This window comes from Perissodus microlepis, chromosome 16 (assembly GCF_051167445.1).
Source record: "Perissodus microlepis isolate ML-2025 ecotype Zambia chromosome 16, ASM5116744v1, whole genome shotgun sequence".
Classification (NCBI taxonomy): Eukaryota; Metazoa; Chordata; class Actinopteri; order Cichliformes; family Cichlidae; genus Perissodus; species Perissodus microlepis.
Genome location: NC_140476.1, coordinates 2,590,019 through 2,604,566, shown reverse-complemented (window position 1 = coordinate 2,604,566; position 14,548 = coordinate 2,590,019). Strand labels below are relative to the sequence as shown.

Below are 14,548 nucleotides of genomic sequence, written 5' to 3'. Positions count from 1 at the left end.
AAAAACATCAGTTTTGTGTGCCTGGCACAAATGAGTGGACGCAACACCAGACAGATGAAAACACGCTTTTAAGAAAATAAGAGGTGAGAAATTCACGTCGAGGAAGCGAAAAAGGTGAAAATTTGTGTCTAGAAATACAAACCAATAGATTAGGTTGTGACTGTTTCACAAACTGTGTGTCTGTGTGTGTGTGTGTGTGTTTACCAGATCTCATCACAGAGGTTGTCTGTTCCACTCTAGGTGTGGTGGGGGTCACAGTGTCAGGTACAGTGGTGGTTTCTATCAACACAAAAAATAAACACAAAAGGTTAGCATAGAATAGAATAGAATAGGCAATAGATAATTTGTTTTATTGTTTTCTCTCCAAGACAGTCAAACGCTTTGGGGTCCTTAGGGACTAGTAAAGCGCTATACAAATACAGGCCATAATAAGCAGAGACGACGCTGGGCTTGGAATAACTAAATCTGAGCTCGTCTTGTTAAATATTCACAGTTTGTTCTGCGACTGCTTCGCTGCACAGTGGAAAAGAGTAATATTTTAACAGTGCAGCTGTGATGTTTGAGCAAAGCCAGGCTTTAGACACAGTGCTAACGTTTTCGGGGGCTGACGTTTGTCGGGATCCAGGCAGGGACAGAGCGAGCTGATGCAGTGAGCTGGCACTCAGCTCAGGACTGTGCCACACCGCTCTGTTTATCCACTGCAAGCTGGCATGCACGCTCACACAATGCTATGATGATAGATGCTGCACTCACACTGACCTTGGAGCACAGCAGCGTGCATCGAGTGTATGATAGATCAAACACACACACACACACTCACAGACCTGCAGAGCAAAGACGTCAGCATTCGGGTATGACAGTGTAACCCCGAAACCTTCTGGTCTTAATAAGCAGTTTTTCTACTGCTGGTTAAGATTCCTTAAATGGCAATGAATGCTTTCCCATCTCTCTCTCTCTCTCACACACACACACACACACACACACACACACACACACACTGGTGAAAGTAAGTGTGTGTCTGCGTGTTGACGTAAGGGAACAGAAGATTGGCTTGCATGGCACAAGCCAGACACCACAAACCTCTCACCAAATTATTCTCAGAAGCTACTTTTTTCTCCGTCTTCTGTTCGTTTCGTGGCTTTTCTTTCTTTCCTCCCTTCATATTTCTGTCCTTCTTTCCATCTTCTGTCTCTCGTTTGTCACAATAAATCGGACCAGAATCGGCTCTGCTTCGCAAAACCACTATTGCCACCACAAAAAGCTCTAAACACACACACACATAAACACACATGCTCCCTCTCTCTCTCGACTCTCCTGCATAGAAGTGAAATCGTACCCAGTCTTGTTTCTGTTTTACCACAACCGCAATTTTCGTCTCCATAACTCTTTCCCTCGCTCTCTCTTTCTGTCGTCTCTCCCTGAGGTATATTTCGATTTCTCCTCGCCCCTTTGCAGCTCTTTCTTCGTCTCTTTGTTGAGATTGGGTCTCTTCCTGTTGCTCTTTCTCACTCTCCTCCACCTTTCAGCACTTTTCTCTGTGCTGTAACTCTCTCCACTGTTATTTGATGTAGATTCTAATCATTCAGTTGAATCTCAGACTGCTGCAGATTTTCTTCGAGTGTAATTGTTGTAGATATTTCCATGACTCACGCGGTGATCTTTCTCTGTGTGTGTCTTGTTTAGTGTTAACTGGTAACCTTTGCAAGCCTCTGCTAATAGCTTTGAGTGCACTGCAGTGTTGGGGTTCATCCACTCTAATGTGTGTGTGCGTGCGTAACTTTGAGTTGTTTACACAGTCCGCTCACAGTCAAAGTATGCACGATTATTATGTAAGCCCAAACACTCATATTGCTCTTTCAGCACAGACACACGCGCACGCTCGAAATTAGATATTAACATTTAATAAGCAGCTCCCAGCTGCTGACATTAAGCTGTTTTAATTTGGTGCCCTTTACCACTGTAATTAGCCCCCCATGTTGAGGGGAGAGAGGGAGGAATAGGAGATGAGAGGGAGACACAGAAAAGGGAACATAACCCTTTCCACCTCGCACCACCAATTTCCTAATTAGTGACCACACACAGCTCCAGTCAGCCTCCTATTTCGATCTCCATCTCCTCTCCACCTGCCTAATTCAATTTGGCTCTCCTTTCCTCCCCTCTTCTTAACTCCTCCTACTCCTCATCCTCTTCTTCAATCCACCAGGTTCCTCTCTGGATCAACTGTAAAGATCAGAAATAATTTAAACAACTTAATTTAATAATATTTTTAAAAATGTTGTTGCAGGAACTTGAACTCTTACTTGCTGAATGGAAATAAATGGCAGGACAAATACAAGGTGGCAGAGTTCAGTCACTCGTGGGAAGATTGAAACAGACGTGCATGAGAAAAACCAATCCTGACGTACATATTCTGCAGATGGGTCCACCAGAGCTGACTTACAGAAACCTGCAGAGACCCTCCGACTCGATCTTTTCCACACACAGACGCACACTTTCTAAACTGAAGAACAGAAGGTGTCACAGGCCCAAGGGCTCATTGTAAAGCTGCTGACTGAGCAAGGCAAAGCGGAAACACAGAGACGAAAACTGTTCAATTATGGAAAGAGCTCTGGGTATAAATCTACCTCTGTCAGCCTAAATAATGACTACTGACACAGTGTGTGTGTGTGTGTGTGTGTGTGTCTATGAGACAGAGAAAGCTGTTGCTACTCAATTATTGGTGACATGGTGCATGTGTGTAAGTATGGAGGGGATTTCCTCCACTTAATGACTGAAAGACTGAAAGGCATGCCTTCCTCACAGACGAAACTTGCTAACCTGTGTGTGTGTGTGTACATGTTTGTGAGGACAGAAAATTGGCGTGCTACTATACTTGTGGGGCCCATCAGCCACTTATGAGTATGGTGATCGCTTTGGGGAAGAAGCTGTGTGGAGAGCAATGGCGTCTTCGGTGGATCTGTTAATAATAATAATGGATTGCATTTATATTGCGCTTTTCGGGGCTCTCAAAGCACTTTACAATTCCACTATTCATTCACTCTCACATTCACACACTGGTGGAGGCAAGCTACAGTTGTAGCCACAGCTGCCCTGGGACAGACTGACAGAAGCGAGGCTGCCATATCGCGCCATCGGCCATCACCAGTAGGCGGTAGGTGAAGTGTCTTGCCCAAGGACACAACGACTGAGACTGTCCGAGCCGGGGCTCGAACCGGCAACCTTCCGGTTACACGACAAACTGCCAACTCTTTGAGCCACGACCGCCCTATGCTTTTAGTCCAATATGCAAATTGGTGTGGGTCCAGAGCCGGGGGGGGGGACAGGTTCTGATGCACTCCAGAACCAGTTTCTCAAAGCACTTGGTGATGACAGCATTATACTTGGAAGCAGATAAAAGTAGAAAATCTGATCCTAGTGCTGTGCAATGAGTCTAAAGGAGGGGGCTGTTAAATGCTAAAATATGACATCACATCACAGGTGATGTTGGAAAACAATCAAATCAGACAACTGTTCTTAAACCCAGAGCTGTGGCTTCTTTGTACTGTATGTGACTTAAGCTCATTATGACTCCATCTGTAAATGAGTGGTTTGGAAAATGAGGTCTTTACAGCAGCGTATTATTTCCAGACTAAATTGTACAGAAAGCTACCAATTATATAATTTTTTAAAATTATTTTTTAATGATAAGTGCTACAGTGGACCACAAGGTTTCACATTAGTAGACAGGGAAGGGGAGTTTCTGCAAAAACTGAGCACATGACTGTGGTTAAAAAGCTGCCAACAATCAAACTTCTGGTTAAAAGGCAGAGCCATGAGCTGTGCAGCTGAGAAGCAAAAGCACTCTTCATGTCAGGAAACTTACAGACAGTAAATTGCTCATTAGCCCATTGTGCAACAAAGCACCACAAGGTATACGACTGTAATTGTTGCCTTAAGTGTCAAGACAAGTACGACAACAACTGATAAAAAGAAGCTGCTGGCAGTGAATGTGTAACTACATCAGTGAAACATGGTGAGCTACAGAGAAAATGAATTTAAGTGCGGAAAAAATCATTAAGCTAAGTAGGCCATTAGGATCTATGGAGAAGAGAAGGACAGCTTTAATAAGCTGTTGTCTCCTTCCAAGACTCGGGCGTGGTCGGATTAAACCTCAGGTGCTGCACATGACAGGCTGGACGTACGGTTTGGGACAAGGGAAACATGTTGTCTTACGTGAGCACAGAGGTTTTTGGCTAAAAAGAAATGAAATCATTTTTAAACATAGCGAATGAGAGCGAGGGCAGTATTCGTGTAGCCCTCCAGTTGGGCTTTTGCATAGTTTGATGGATGGAAGGATGAGGAAACAGAGGGGGAAAAGAGAAAGGCATATTTGAGAAACACTGAAAGGCATGCTGAGCCAAACTTAAATATTTATATTGGAAAAACACGAGCTTTCATTGCACACTGAGCCCTACCTGCATATACACACAGGCATCCGCAACCAACCTGGACCGCATCCTAAGTGTTTCCATGTGTGATATCTCAGAGAGGAGGGAAGGAACAGATAAACTGAGCTGTCCTGAAGTAAACAAATCCCTGTTGTGTGGTTAAAATAGTTTAGATTGCTCAACACTTAACAGTAGAACATCACTGTGAGCTGCAAACTTGGCCTTTTGTCTCTGCTAAAGCATAACCCCGAACCGAGAGCACAGCTGCAGGGCATTCGGCTGCTCCGCCGTGGTGGACAATTGATTTTTTGTCGCTCAGCCTGGTGCATTGTGTTATCAGACACTCTGGAACATGGTGTGGTGCAAACATTTAGAACAGCTATCCCTTCAGGATCTTAAAACTGATTGCTGTTTATTTTTACATCCTGGTTCTTCTGTAGAAGTTGTGCACTACCTGAGTCTGTTGTGCACTGATTAGATGGACACAAGTTTGAGTTTTTAAAGATGAGAGGAAAGAAATCACAAGTATAAAAACAGAGAAGAGAAGGTGGGGACTCTGGAGAGATGGAGTGTGTCTGTGTGGGTGTGGTGAGGGGCTTGTTGCAGGAGCCTTGGCAGGACACAGTGAAACCTGCAGAAGCCACAAACATGAACAAAACCTCTCGCAAACCTTTTTTCCATTTCTGCTTTTCCATTAAAAAAAAGACTTTGGACAAACCAGTTAGAAAAACAAAAATCACAGTGACGTGTGCAGCTCTTTCCCAGTATCTGAATACTATTAAAACATAAAATTACCCAATCTGCATACTAGTTATTGTTACTGGAAGCGGCATTGCATTCATAACCACTTTCATTTCTTCAGTGAAATGAGAAAAGGCAAGAGGAGCAGGGAGAGAGAACAGTGGGTGTAACTGAGGACACATCCTGCAGATCACATGAAAGTGTCTGGACTCAGGCCATGGCCCACATGTGAATGCGATCAGCAAAGCTGGACCTAACACACATACACACACACACACACACACACACTTGGCTAAATCTGAATGACTTGCTGGAAAACACCTCCAGAATGTCTTTAACAAGGACGATCAGCAGCGTTCCCCTCCAGGGTGCCACTGTAACGACTGACGTGTGTTTTCCTGGTCCAACTTCATCCGCGTGTCAGTGACTGACAAAGGAAAAGTTCTTGGCCATTAGTCGCCTGTGCATATTGCAACACTCGTCATAAAGTCACAGCCACAGTTAAAGCTTCCTACATGGAAATTTAATGCCGTACGCTTTGCCAACAATATTCTGAATCACATTCAATCCACATTTGCACCGGGATTTCTCACTCAGGACGACGTCCTCTGTTTTTTGGACAGTCTGTCAAACCCTCCCTGCTCGATGTACTTCCCCACATCCTGCAGAATTTCACACAGCACTCTTTTAGAGTCCATATTTTTAATAAAAAGACATAAACCGTACATAAAAGATACATGAGGCCAAAGTAACATTAGTCTGTGAAGCCGCGAGCAGAGCCATTTATGCCGTCGTCGTCTTGGTGACATGATAGGCAGGCGGTGGCGATCAGGCCAAGAAACTGCAGGAGAAGTTCACGGTCACAGCAAATCAGCCACACGCTGCTCTTTCATCCTTTTTTAATCGAATGGGGATCATAATTTGCAAAATGAACACTGTGCAGACACTCATCAAGATCTGAGCCCATTGACTTCTGATGAGTTGCCCCCTGCTGACCATGAGAAAGAGTGCATGTTTGTGGCTTTTCTTGCAGAGCTGCAAGCCATGCTTGTCCTTCATTTACAGTCTGCGGTGAAAAGCAGCATTCATCAGCCACGAGTGAGGCTCCTATCATGCTAATCATTGCCGTTTTGTTGGAACATAATAATAAGGAAGCATAATTTGTGTCACAATCTGGTTGGCAGTATTTTAAGATTTCCGTGATCCCGAGAGCAGCAGCAGCAGCTGAATAAAAATAACGCTGTTATTAAGCACTCGGAGGCTCCGGACAAAAGCCGCTTTCACTCTGTGTCTGTGTTTGTCATTGTCGCCATTATTTTCCTCAAGCACCCCGCCCATAACAATGTAGTTATCAAATGTGATGAGAAACTAAGCATGTATTTACACAACTAAAACCAAACTCACATCTTTGTGCCAAACAGGTGGTGTGTGTGTGTACATACGTGCCTGCCAACAGCTAGGTGTGGAGTGAAAGAGATGAGAGTGTAGCAGATGTTCTGATAGCTCACTCATTTAAAACATGAACAAAACTGGCAGCGTGCGAGCTCAGAGTTCAGATCCAACAGTCGGGGTTACGAGACCTAAATTACACGTTGCCTCCATAGCTAGCGTGAATGATTAGAACGAGTCCCGCAATAATATTCTGGCTTTTGTTTCTGTTTTTGCACCGAAAGTTTGGCACAGTAATGAGATGGTAAACGACATGATTGCGTTCCCCCTAAGAGCCTCGGATCTGTAATTTTGGATTTCTTCATTGCAATTGTGCGCTGAGATTGTCTCTCTCATGTGAGGAAATTGTTTTACAGCCCCGTGGCCAGGTCAGCGTGCTTCACTGTAAAATGAAAACAACGCAGGGGCAGTAATGGAAAAGCAGTTTCCTTTTAAATTCGTTAAAGCTGCTGCTATGACTGACAGTGTGTTACACTGTCTTTGTCTTATAGTAATTGTGAGTACACAGTATGCACTGTTGTGAAGCATCTCAGTGAGGACGAAGGCTGAAAAGTTTCTATTTATATCAAAAACTACCAGGAAGCAAACTTGATTCACTCAATAAAAAACTGTGAGCTGAGCTTGAACAGGCTCAGTATAGACGAAGTTCAGTCCCCAGAAAAAGAGAATAGTGTTAGCTGCATGTTAAACTGGCTGCTTGGATCGATGCGTTCCCGGAATAAGTGTGAATGTTTACGACTGTGTTGGAGAGCGTATGACGGCGATACGCTGCTTATTTATTAATGAGTTCATTAATGCAAGCCCACTATTTCCTGAGCGGTGAGACAGGCGGGATGCGATTCGACTATTTGTGCTAAAGTGTGAGGAAAAAAGGGGGAATCCTAATTATAGGTGGAGCTGTCTCTGTTTATATTTGCTGCATCTTGAGTTTTGCTGATGTGGAAATGTTCCTGAAAAGGTCACAACAATGCAAAGCTTGGGAGTGTGAGGATGTCAGTGTGCATCTCCGTGTTTCGCTAAACAAAAGAAGATTAAGGATCCTTTTTTAAAATGTGTAACTGTGTGCACGTCAGCTCGGTGAGAAGGACGAGCGTGGGCCTGAATGTCTGCGAGTCTCTGACTTACGTGTAAACAGCTGTGTTCACTGGACTGAAACTGATGCACCGTTGAATATTTAATATTTAATCTTCTTTTACAACAACCGGTAGAACAAAAACACACAGGAGCAAGAAGGAAACAGGTCGGATCCTCACATCAGTTAGGATGGAGGCCGTTTAAGACGCGGACAAAGTGAAATTTAATAATGCTCAGTTTCTCTAAGCCACTAAAGACGTACAATTATCTTAGTGTGTGGTTGTGTGTTGTAGTTTGGATGGTTACTGTGCTGTACACGTGAAGTGGAAGTGAACTGTTATCGTGTGTAATGCACGGATTACAACCAGAAGGCAAACATCTGGCGCGCACACGTCGAAAGCCAGACCAGCAGACAACCAGGGCAAGCGCGACCGCAGTGATGTGCATCTGCACTACAGTCACGGAGATGGTGGTGCAGATATGGAGTGCACGATTATCACACACGTAGTTTACGATCAGGATAACCAGTGCGCTCGTGTCAGACGTTACTTCTGTTTATGCATATTTTACTTTTTCTTATGGCCAAAAAAAGCAGCTCTCCCGGGTCCTGACATTAATGAGTTAATTAGGGAGAGTAGTTAGATTTGTGTTACGCTTGAACCAAAAGGTTTAACTGGAAAAACTGTTAAATATAAGCAGATGGAGTTTAATGGCTTTGACTGCATATTTAATGTAGTATAGGTGTGTCAAACATAAGGCCCGGGAGCCAGAATCGGCCCACCAAGGCCATAAATTTTAGACTTTTAATTGTATTGTCACAGCTTTCCCTGCTGATAAAGAGTCAGTAAAGTCCCCCATGGCCTTTCATACTACACAAAGGTAATTAACTAACAGATAACCAATGAACGCCAGAAAAAATCCTAGTTTTCACCATCTACTATAGAAATGCACTTGTTTTTTGTTGTTTTTTTACACAGAGAAAAAAACATTTTCTGTGCATTTAAAAAACTGTCTGCTTTATAATCACAGGACTGTCTGGGTAACGAGCTCCCAGAACTTTTTCTGTAGTTTCACACTTTAGCTGAAACAGTCGTGCTGACTGGTTTCTTTCGTTTCCTACAGCAGCGTTTCTTTATCATGTAGAATAACTGAGACTGTTGAACTTGCACTTTGTTGTATTATGTCAGAGATTAACTGTGTCGTTAAACTTCTTTACACTTACGTGGCCCATGATGTCCAATGACATCTCTGTTCTTGCTTCATTGAAGGAGAGACTAAAAGTTTAAAGAGGCTTCATGAAGAGTTTGACGTGTTTGAAAATATCGAGTGCAAAGACGTAAATCACCACATGCTACAGCACATCGATGGTGTCATGTCAGGACTCAACACCTCCTGAAACGCTGTGATTTTCCTGTATAATCTGCATTATTCTCCGTCCACGGTCACTTGTTAGAAACTGTATTAAGAACAGAAGAGGCTGCCCTTCTGTCCCCATCATCACCGGCCTCCTGGTTAGGCCTGACACATCTGGGATATAACGTTCCCCTCGGGTTCCCCCCTCTCTCTCTGTCGGAAACCCAAATGGACACACGCGTGCTCAGAAACACAGAGTTGGAGCCATCGGTCGCAGCAACAACCCCCTTCATGTCCACTGGGAACAGGTACGTGTCATTTCCTGTTCTCGTCTTCACCTGTCACAACCTGACTGAAGCAGTAAAATCTGAAAACGCTGGGAAGGAGAGGACTTTGGTCATAACAGCAGCAGGTATAGAGGTCTGGTTATGAAAACACAACTCAACTGCTGTTACTGTGTATTACTGTGTAATAACTGGCTATCTAAAGGACACGATCATATTATCATGCATTCAAACATCCCAGCTTTAATAACATTGGATCCATTGTCTCTGCTTCATTTAGTGGAAATTTAAACAGCTCATTATTACTGCTCAAGTTAAGCAAAAGAAAAAAAAGTGTCAGGTTTGTACAATGGATTGCTTTAATGCTTAAATTATTGTCGAGCTGAAAAAAAATGCTTGCCACAGCTAACAAGGTCCATGCAACGCTAGCATATTATAATAAATTGTGGTTACACAGCTCAGTAAAGTGGCACACAGAGTAATGGTCCGCATTCATCACTTTACACACACTACACACTAAGAAGCACTCCTGATAAACAACGGCTTCTGCTAAAATATTAAAGGAAAACACCACACTTCACCTAATCCTTCACGACACACTAGCAACATGCTACTAACATAATGGGCTGGGAACACAATATAGTACACAGCTGGCCACTATTAGTAAAAGTCCCATGACCTAGACATGTTAATCCCTGTCCAGACATGTGGAAAACCCTCCTGCAGAGCACGATGATTAACTTTAACCCCATGACATGTTGGAGAATCCATGACAGAAGCACAAATACTACAGTTATTCATATATATGTACGTTTGTTTGGACACAGACACAGGTTTGTTATCTTAGTTGCTCTGAAAATCACAGAGCTCTTCACAACCAAACAGGGGGAAGAACCAAAGATCACAGTGCAGCAATTATTAAGTTTAAGAGTTTCAGAGCCTAAGAGCTGCTTTGGGAAACATAAAGAGTTCAATAGTCATTTCAGCTACATGTAAAGCTCAGCAAATGATCTCAGGATAGATAAAGAAACACTGCCGGGTAAAGAGTACTCTCCTGGAGGTCAGCGTGTTATTATCCAAGTGCATCATACAGGCAGGACTTGAAGAGGGAAATGCAGAAGGTTCAGCACAAGGTGCAAACCAGTGTTCAGTATCAAAAGCAAGACAAACCCCATCTGGAAGCACCCTTCATAATGATGGGCCACCAGTCTTTACTGATGATGCATAAGAAGAAAGAACCACTGGGATGAATTCTCAAGTGTAGGGACAAACTTCCTGCTCATATTCCACCAAATACAGCAAAGTTGCCTGGACAGGCAGTACAGATGGATGATAACCCACAAATACAGTGAAAGCAACTGACACATTTTTGCAGGTCCACAGGTTCTGGACAAAGAATGTGCCATAAAGTATTTAAAATGTAACATCTGGTTTCATATGACACGCTTGAATCCTTAAAGCTGAGAATCTGGCATTGTAGTGAAAAAATCCAAATCCAGCACCAGGAAAACTGTGTCGCTGTAGCGTGGAACATGCTGTGTACACATGCAAAATCTACACATCAGAGCACAAAGCCACACACAGGGCAGATAAAAAGACGACGAGGACAAAGACAAAAATCTCTGATTTAAAGAGCACGTGTTTGGTTTTGAAATATGATCATAGATCGTTTAATTTATCGTATATGTGCAGATGTATTCCACTTTCATTCCTGCTACTGTGTGGGATTGTTCATTTATCCACGCATGCAACTTTATTTCATCTGTGTGTAGTTTCTCCTATCATGGTGTGCGCTCCTACCGGGCAGGTCACAGCCGAGAACCTCCATCCTCATGCCGATCCCGGCGGGCGACCATCTCTCTGGAAAGACTCGGATGTGCTGAGTCACTATCTCGTCAAACCTCCGCACCTCGGGAGTATCGTAGTGGCCGTTGCCCTCAAAAATCTGAGGAAGAATGCGAAAGGTGAGCACGAAACAGTTTCACTGGTGTAGAAAGACCTGAGTTCAGCTCATTCAAGCATTTGATGCTAAATTCTTTGACATCAATAAGTTTTTGCCTGGTGCCCAAATCTGTTTGACCATTTTAAAAAATTCTTAAAACAACAGAAAATCCAGTGGAGGCAGTCAAGTGTTGGTTTTTCACTATCCCGCCTGATGAGAAACCAATAAAAAAAATGGAAGTCTTGATAAATAAGACACTAACTAGCATTGTTTCCCCGCCCAGAACGACATGTGTCAAAAAAACAACAGACAGAAGATGTTTCCTTTGATTTCCAAATCGTCTTTGAGGCAGAAGAAGCCTCTGGCAAAAGCACAAGATTTATTACAAGCTTCATACAGACAAGACTACAGCGATCCTTTCAAAAAACGTGGGCTGTGAAAGTTGTACTATTGGTTTCATTAATTGAACTGTATCCTCTGTGTTCCCCATTTCTGAAATTTTAAAAACCGTAAGATGAATTTCCCAGGACGCTCATTTAAAAAGACAGGCAGATGAGAGAGAACAGGATTTTAGCATCAGGAGAAAATCCAGGCACTCAGTAGTACTATTAAAGCGTTTTAAGACATAGACTCAGAAAGCAGAACAAAGTTTAAAGTGCCCGTCTCGCAGTGCGTTAGACGCCAGCAGTGCTGAGTGGTGATGCAGGAAAGACATTTTTAATTAACACCCATGAGAGACAAATAGAGGATGAGAGACGAAGAGAGGGAGAGCGCAGGACTCGGGGAGAGGAAGACACAGAAGCACGAAGAATGACGAGCGAGGTGATTAAATTGAATTATTATCGGAGCCGAGGCTGTAATAAAGCGGCGTTTTTGCGAAAAATGACAAGAATGAAAAAGACAAAGACGAGGAGAAAGAGAGGGAGACGGGGGGGAAAGGCTCGGCTGAGAGACGGCTATAAATAAACTGCAAATGAGTGAGAAGTGACGGCGGACCAGAGGACAGAGGGGACCCCCGTTTGTGTCAAAAACAAGGAGAGAGTGTGTGTGCGTGTGTGTGTGTTCTCCTCTACCTTAGCAAACCCAGTCTTGCTGTCAGTGATGTAGGTCCAGTCTTTGCCATTCGAGCTGTGAGCCAGTTTGTACTTCCTGACAAATGCTCTGTTCTCCGCACTGCCCTCCAGGCCTCGTGCACCTTGGGTAATAATGCCACGCACCATCTTGGGCACACCGAGGTCCACCTGCAGCACACAAAACAAAGTTAAAGTTCTTATTGCTCGCTCGCCCTCTGCGCCATGGAACCGATCAATTCCCAGATCCCCTGCCTATTGTGGCAACTGTGACTTTCCCGAGCATATAATCAATCAAACGTTGGTTTTCCACTGGGGAACTTTTAATAAGATTCAGCCTTTGGAAATGGGTTCTTCTTTCTATTCAATAGCAGTTCATGACCAAGGTCAGTTCACAAATGCAATCTAAACGACGGCTGAAAACTCCATCAGTGTTTAGAGACCCTGCACACTGTTGTCACGTGTGTCATTTTACAGTGATTTTGTGGGTTCGGTGGATGTTGTGATCGCCAGTGCAGGTGTGGAAAAGCCCGGCCTGCAGTATTTGATTGACCAAACCGTAGATTACATTATAAAAGGCAGATGTGGATGCTTTTTTTATGGCTCCTTTAGTTGCAAAAACAAGTCTCTGGGAAACTGACCCCACCCCCGCTTGATTTATCACTTCAGACGACCTTTTCTGATGTTGTGACGTTTATGGTCTCAGTGTCTGGTTTCAAGTGTTCTCCGTTATAAACTGTGCGTTCCTATACTGTGCTACCATTAAGAGTAAAATTTATGACAAAGCAGGTTTTGGTCAATGTCGTGGCTTCCTTGTGATTGACAGCTCACCCCTCGCCCCTCACATGCAAAAATCAAAAGACAGAGCAGATGAATGATGCTAGGCTATAGCGACATACCTGCAGCCACTCTTCTCCAACTATGGGTTGCGTTGGGTTGGGAAACCAGCCTGATCGACTGGCCACCAGCCTGGCGGCCCCCATGGAGCCGTGGATGTCCCTCATGGAGGACGCAGTGATTTGCGAGTCAGGAAGCAAACCAGACAACATGCCCTGCAGCTCTGAGCAGGGGGCATCTGATGAATCAGAACACAGAGAGAAAGGAGTGCTTAATGCTACCGCTGAGGATTTTTTCTCAAGTTTAAGGCAGGAAAGATGATTTCTATTTATTCTGCCAGCTTATTACAATCAGTGCACAAAACAAACATTGATACCCCTAATTTCTTTTCGTTTTGTTAATAAAAGAAAAGCAGTTTGGGAACGTTTTGGAAAACATTCCCGTCCTCTGACTCAGTGCCTCAAACATCAGTCAGCAGCTAAAAACAACACTGGTGCTAAATGGTTGATTTTATGAATTTAAAGTTTGATGCAGTGATATGCTCTCCTGTCCTCTGCTGTTACAGCTCACTGTATGTTTACCGCTGGGAATTTCATGCTGCATATGAAACTAGTTATGTAATATTAGAGGCTGCCCAGAAGCTAAAAATCTGAAATCCTCTGGAGTAATATACAGCACTCGGTTCTTTATATGTCGCTCGTAAGAAACAACTGCAGCAATTTATTGAACGATATGCAAACATACATGGAAATATAGTCTATAGGGCAACAACGGAGTTTGTACAACGCTTGAAAATCAATATTTGGTACCACCACCTTCCTCGTTAAAAAGGCTTTCTTCTAATTTCCCTGAGGATCTTCAGGAACGGTTCTCCAGGCTTCCTGAAGGACATTTAAAGCTCTTTTTGGATGTTTCTGCCTTTGGTTGTGTTCTCTGCACTGGCACTCACTGTTGGACCGCTCTCCTGACCTCCTGCGTACATACTGACAACGACTTGAACTGGAAATGTCCAATTTGCATTCATCGCTCCATCAGACCTGTAGCCACAGTCAGTCCAGTACACACCACTTCTTCTTCAGTCCTCCACTTTGGTCCAGTTTTCTTAAATTTTTAAGGACACACTGCACACCAGGCTGAGATATGCACGTTTCCAGCTAATCGCACTTTGGGAATCACCTTGTTGGTGCAAAAATCCAATTTCATGTCTGTCAAACTTTGTTATTTTTTATTGAGCCAACTAAAGACATTTCTTTAGTTGAATTTTGGGACATGCTGCTAGTAACAAAGTAACAAAGACACAAAATACAAAGACACGAGGAGTAATTTAACACATTTGCACAGGACTGTATCTGGTAAGTAATTTGGACATAA

The 14,548-nt window shown here is 43.5% G+C and overlaps 1 protein-coding gene across 2 annotated transcripts in view; it reads right to left on the bottom strand.

Annotated features, from left to right (window-relative positions):
- Window positions 1-14,548, bottom strand: part of LOC146370187 (neuropilin-2-like) — a 92,400-nt gene that overhangs the window by 26,843 nt on the left and 51,009 nt on the right. For both annotated transcript variants that reach the window (XM_084908914.1, XM_084908913.1), the window contains exons 9-12: window positions 13,240-13,415; window positions 12,344-12,511; window positions 11,129-11,273; window positions 205-279 (exon numbers count right to left, since the gene is read on the bottom strand). In XM_084908914.1, the coding sequence (XP_084765040.1) occupies window positions 205-279; window positions 11,129-11,273; window positions 12,344-12,511; window positions 13,240-13,415 (564 nt within the window). The remainder of the gene's footprint in view (window positions 1-204; window positions 280-11,128; window positions 11,274-12,343; window positions 12,512-13,239; window positions 13,416-14,548) is intronic.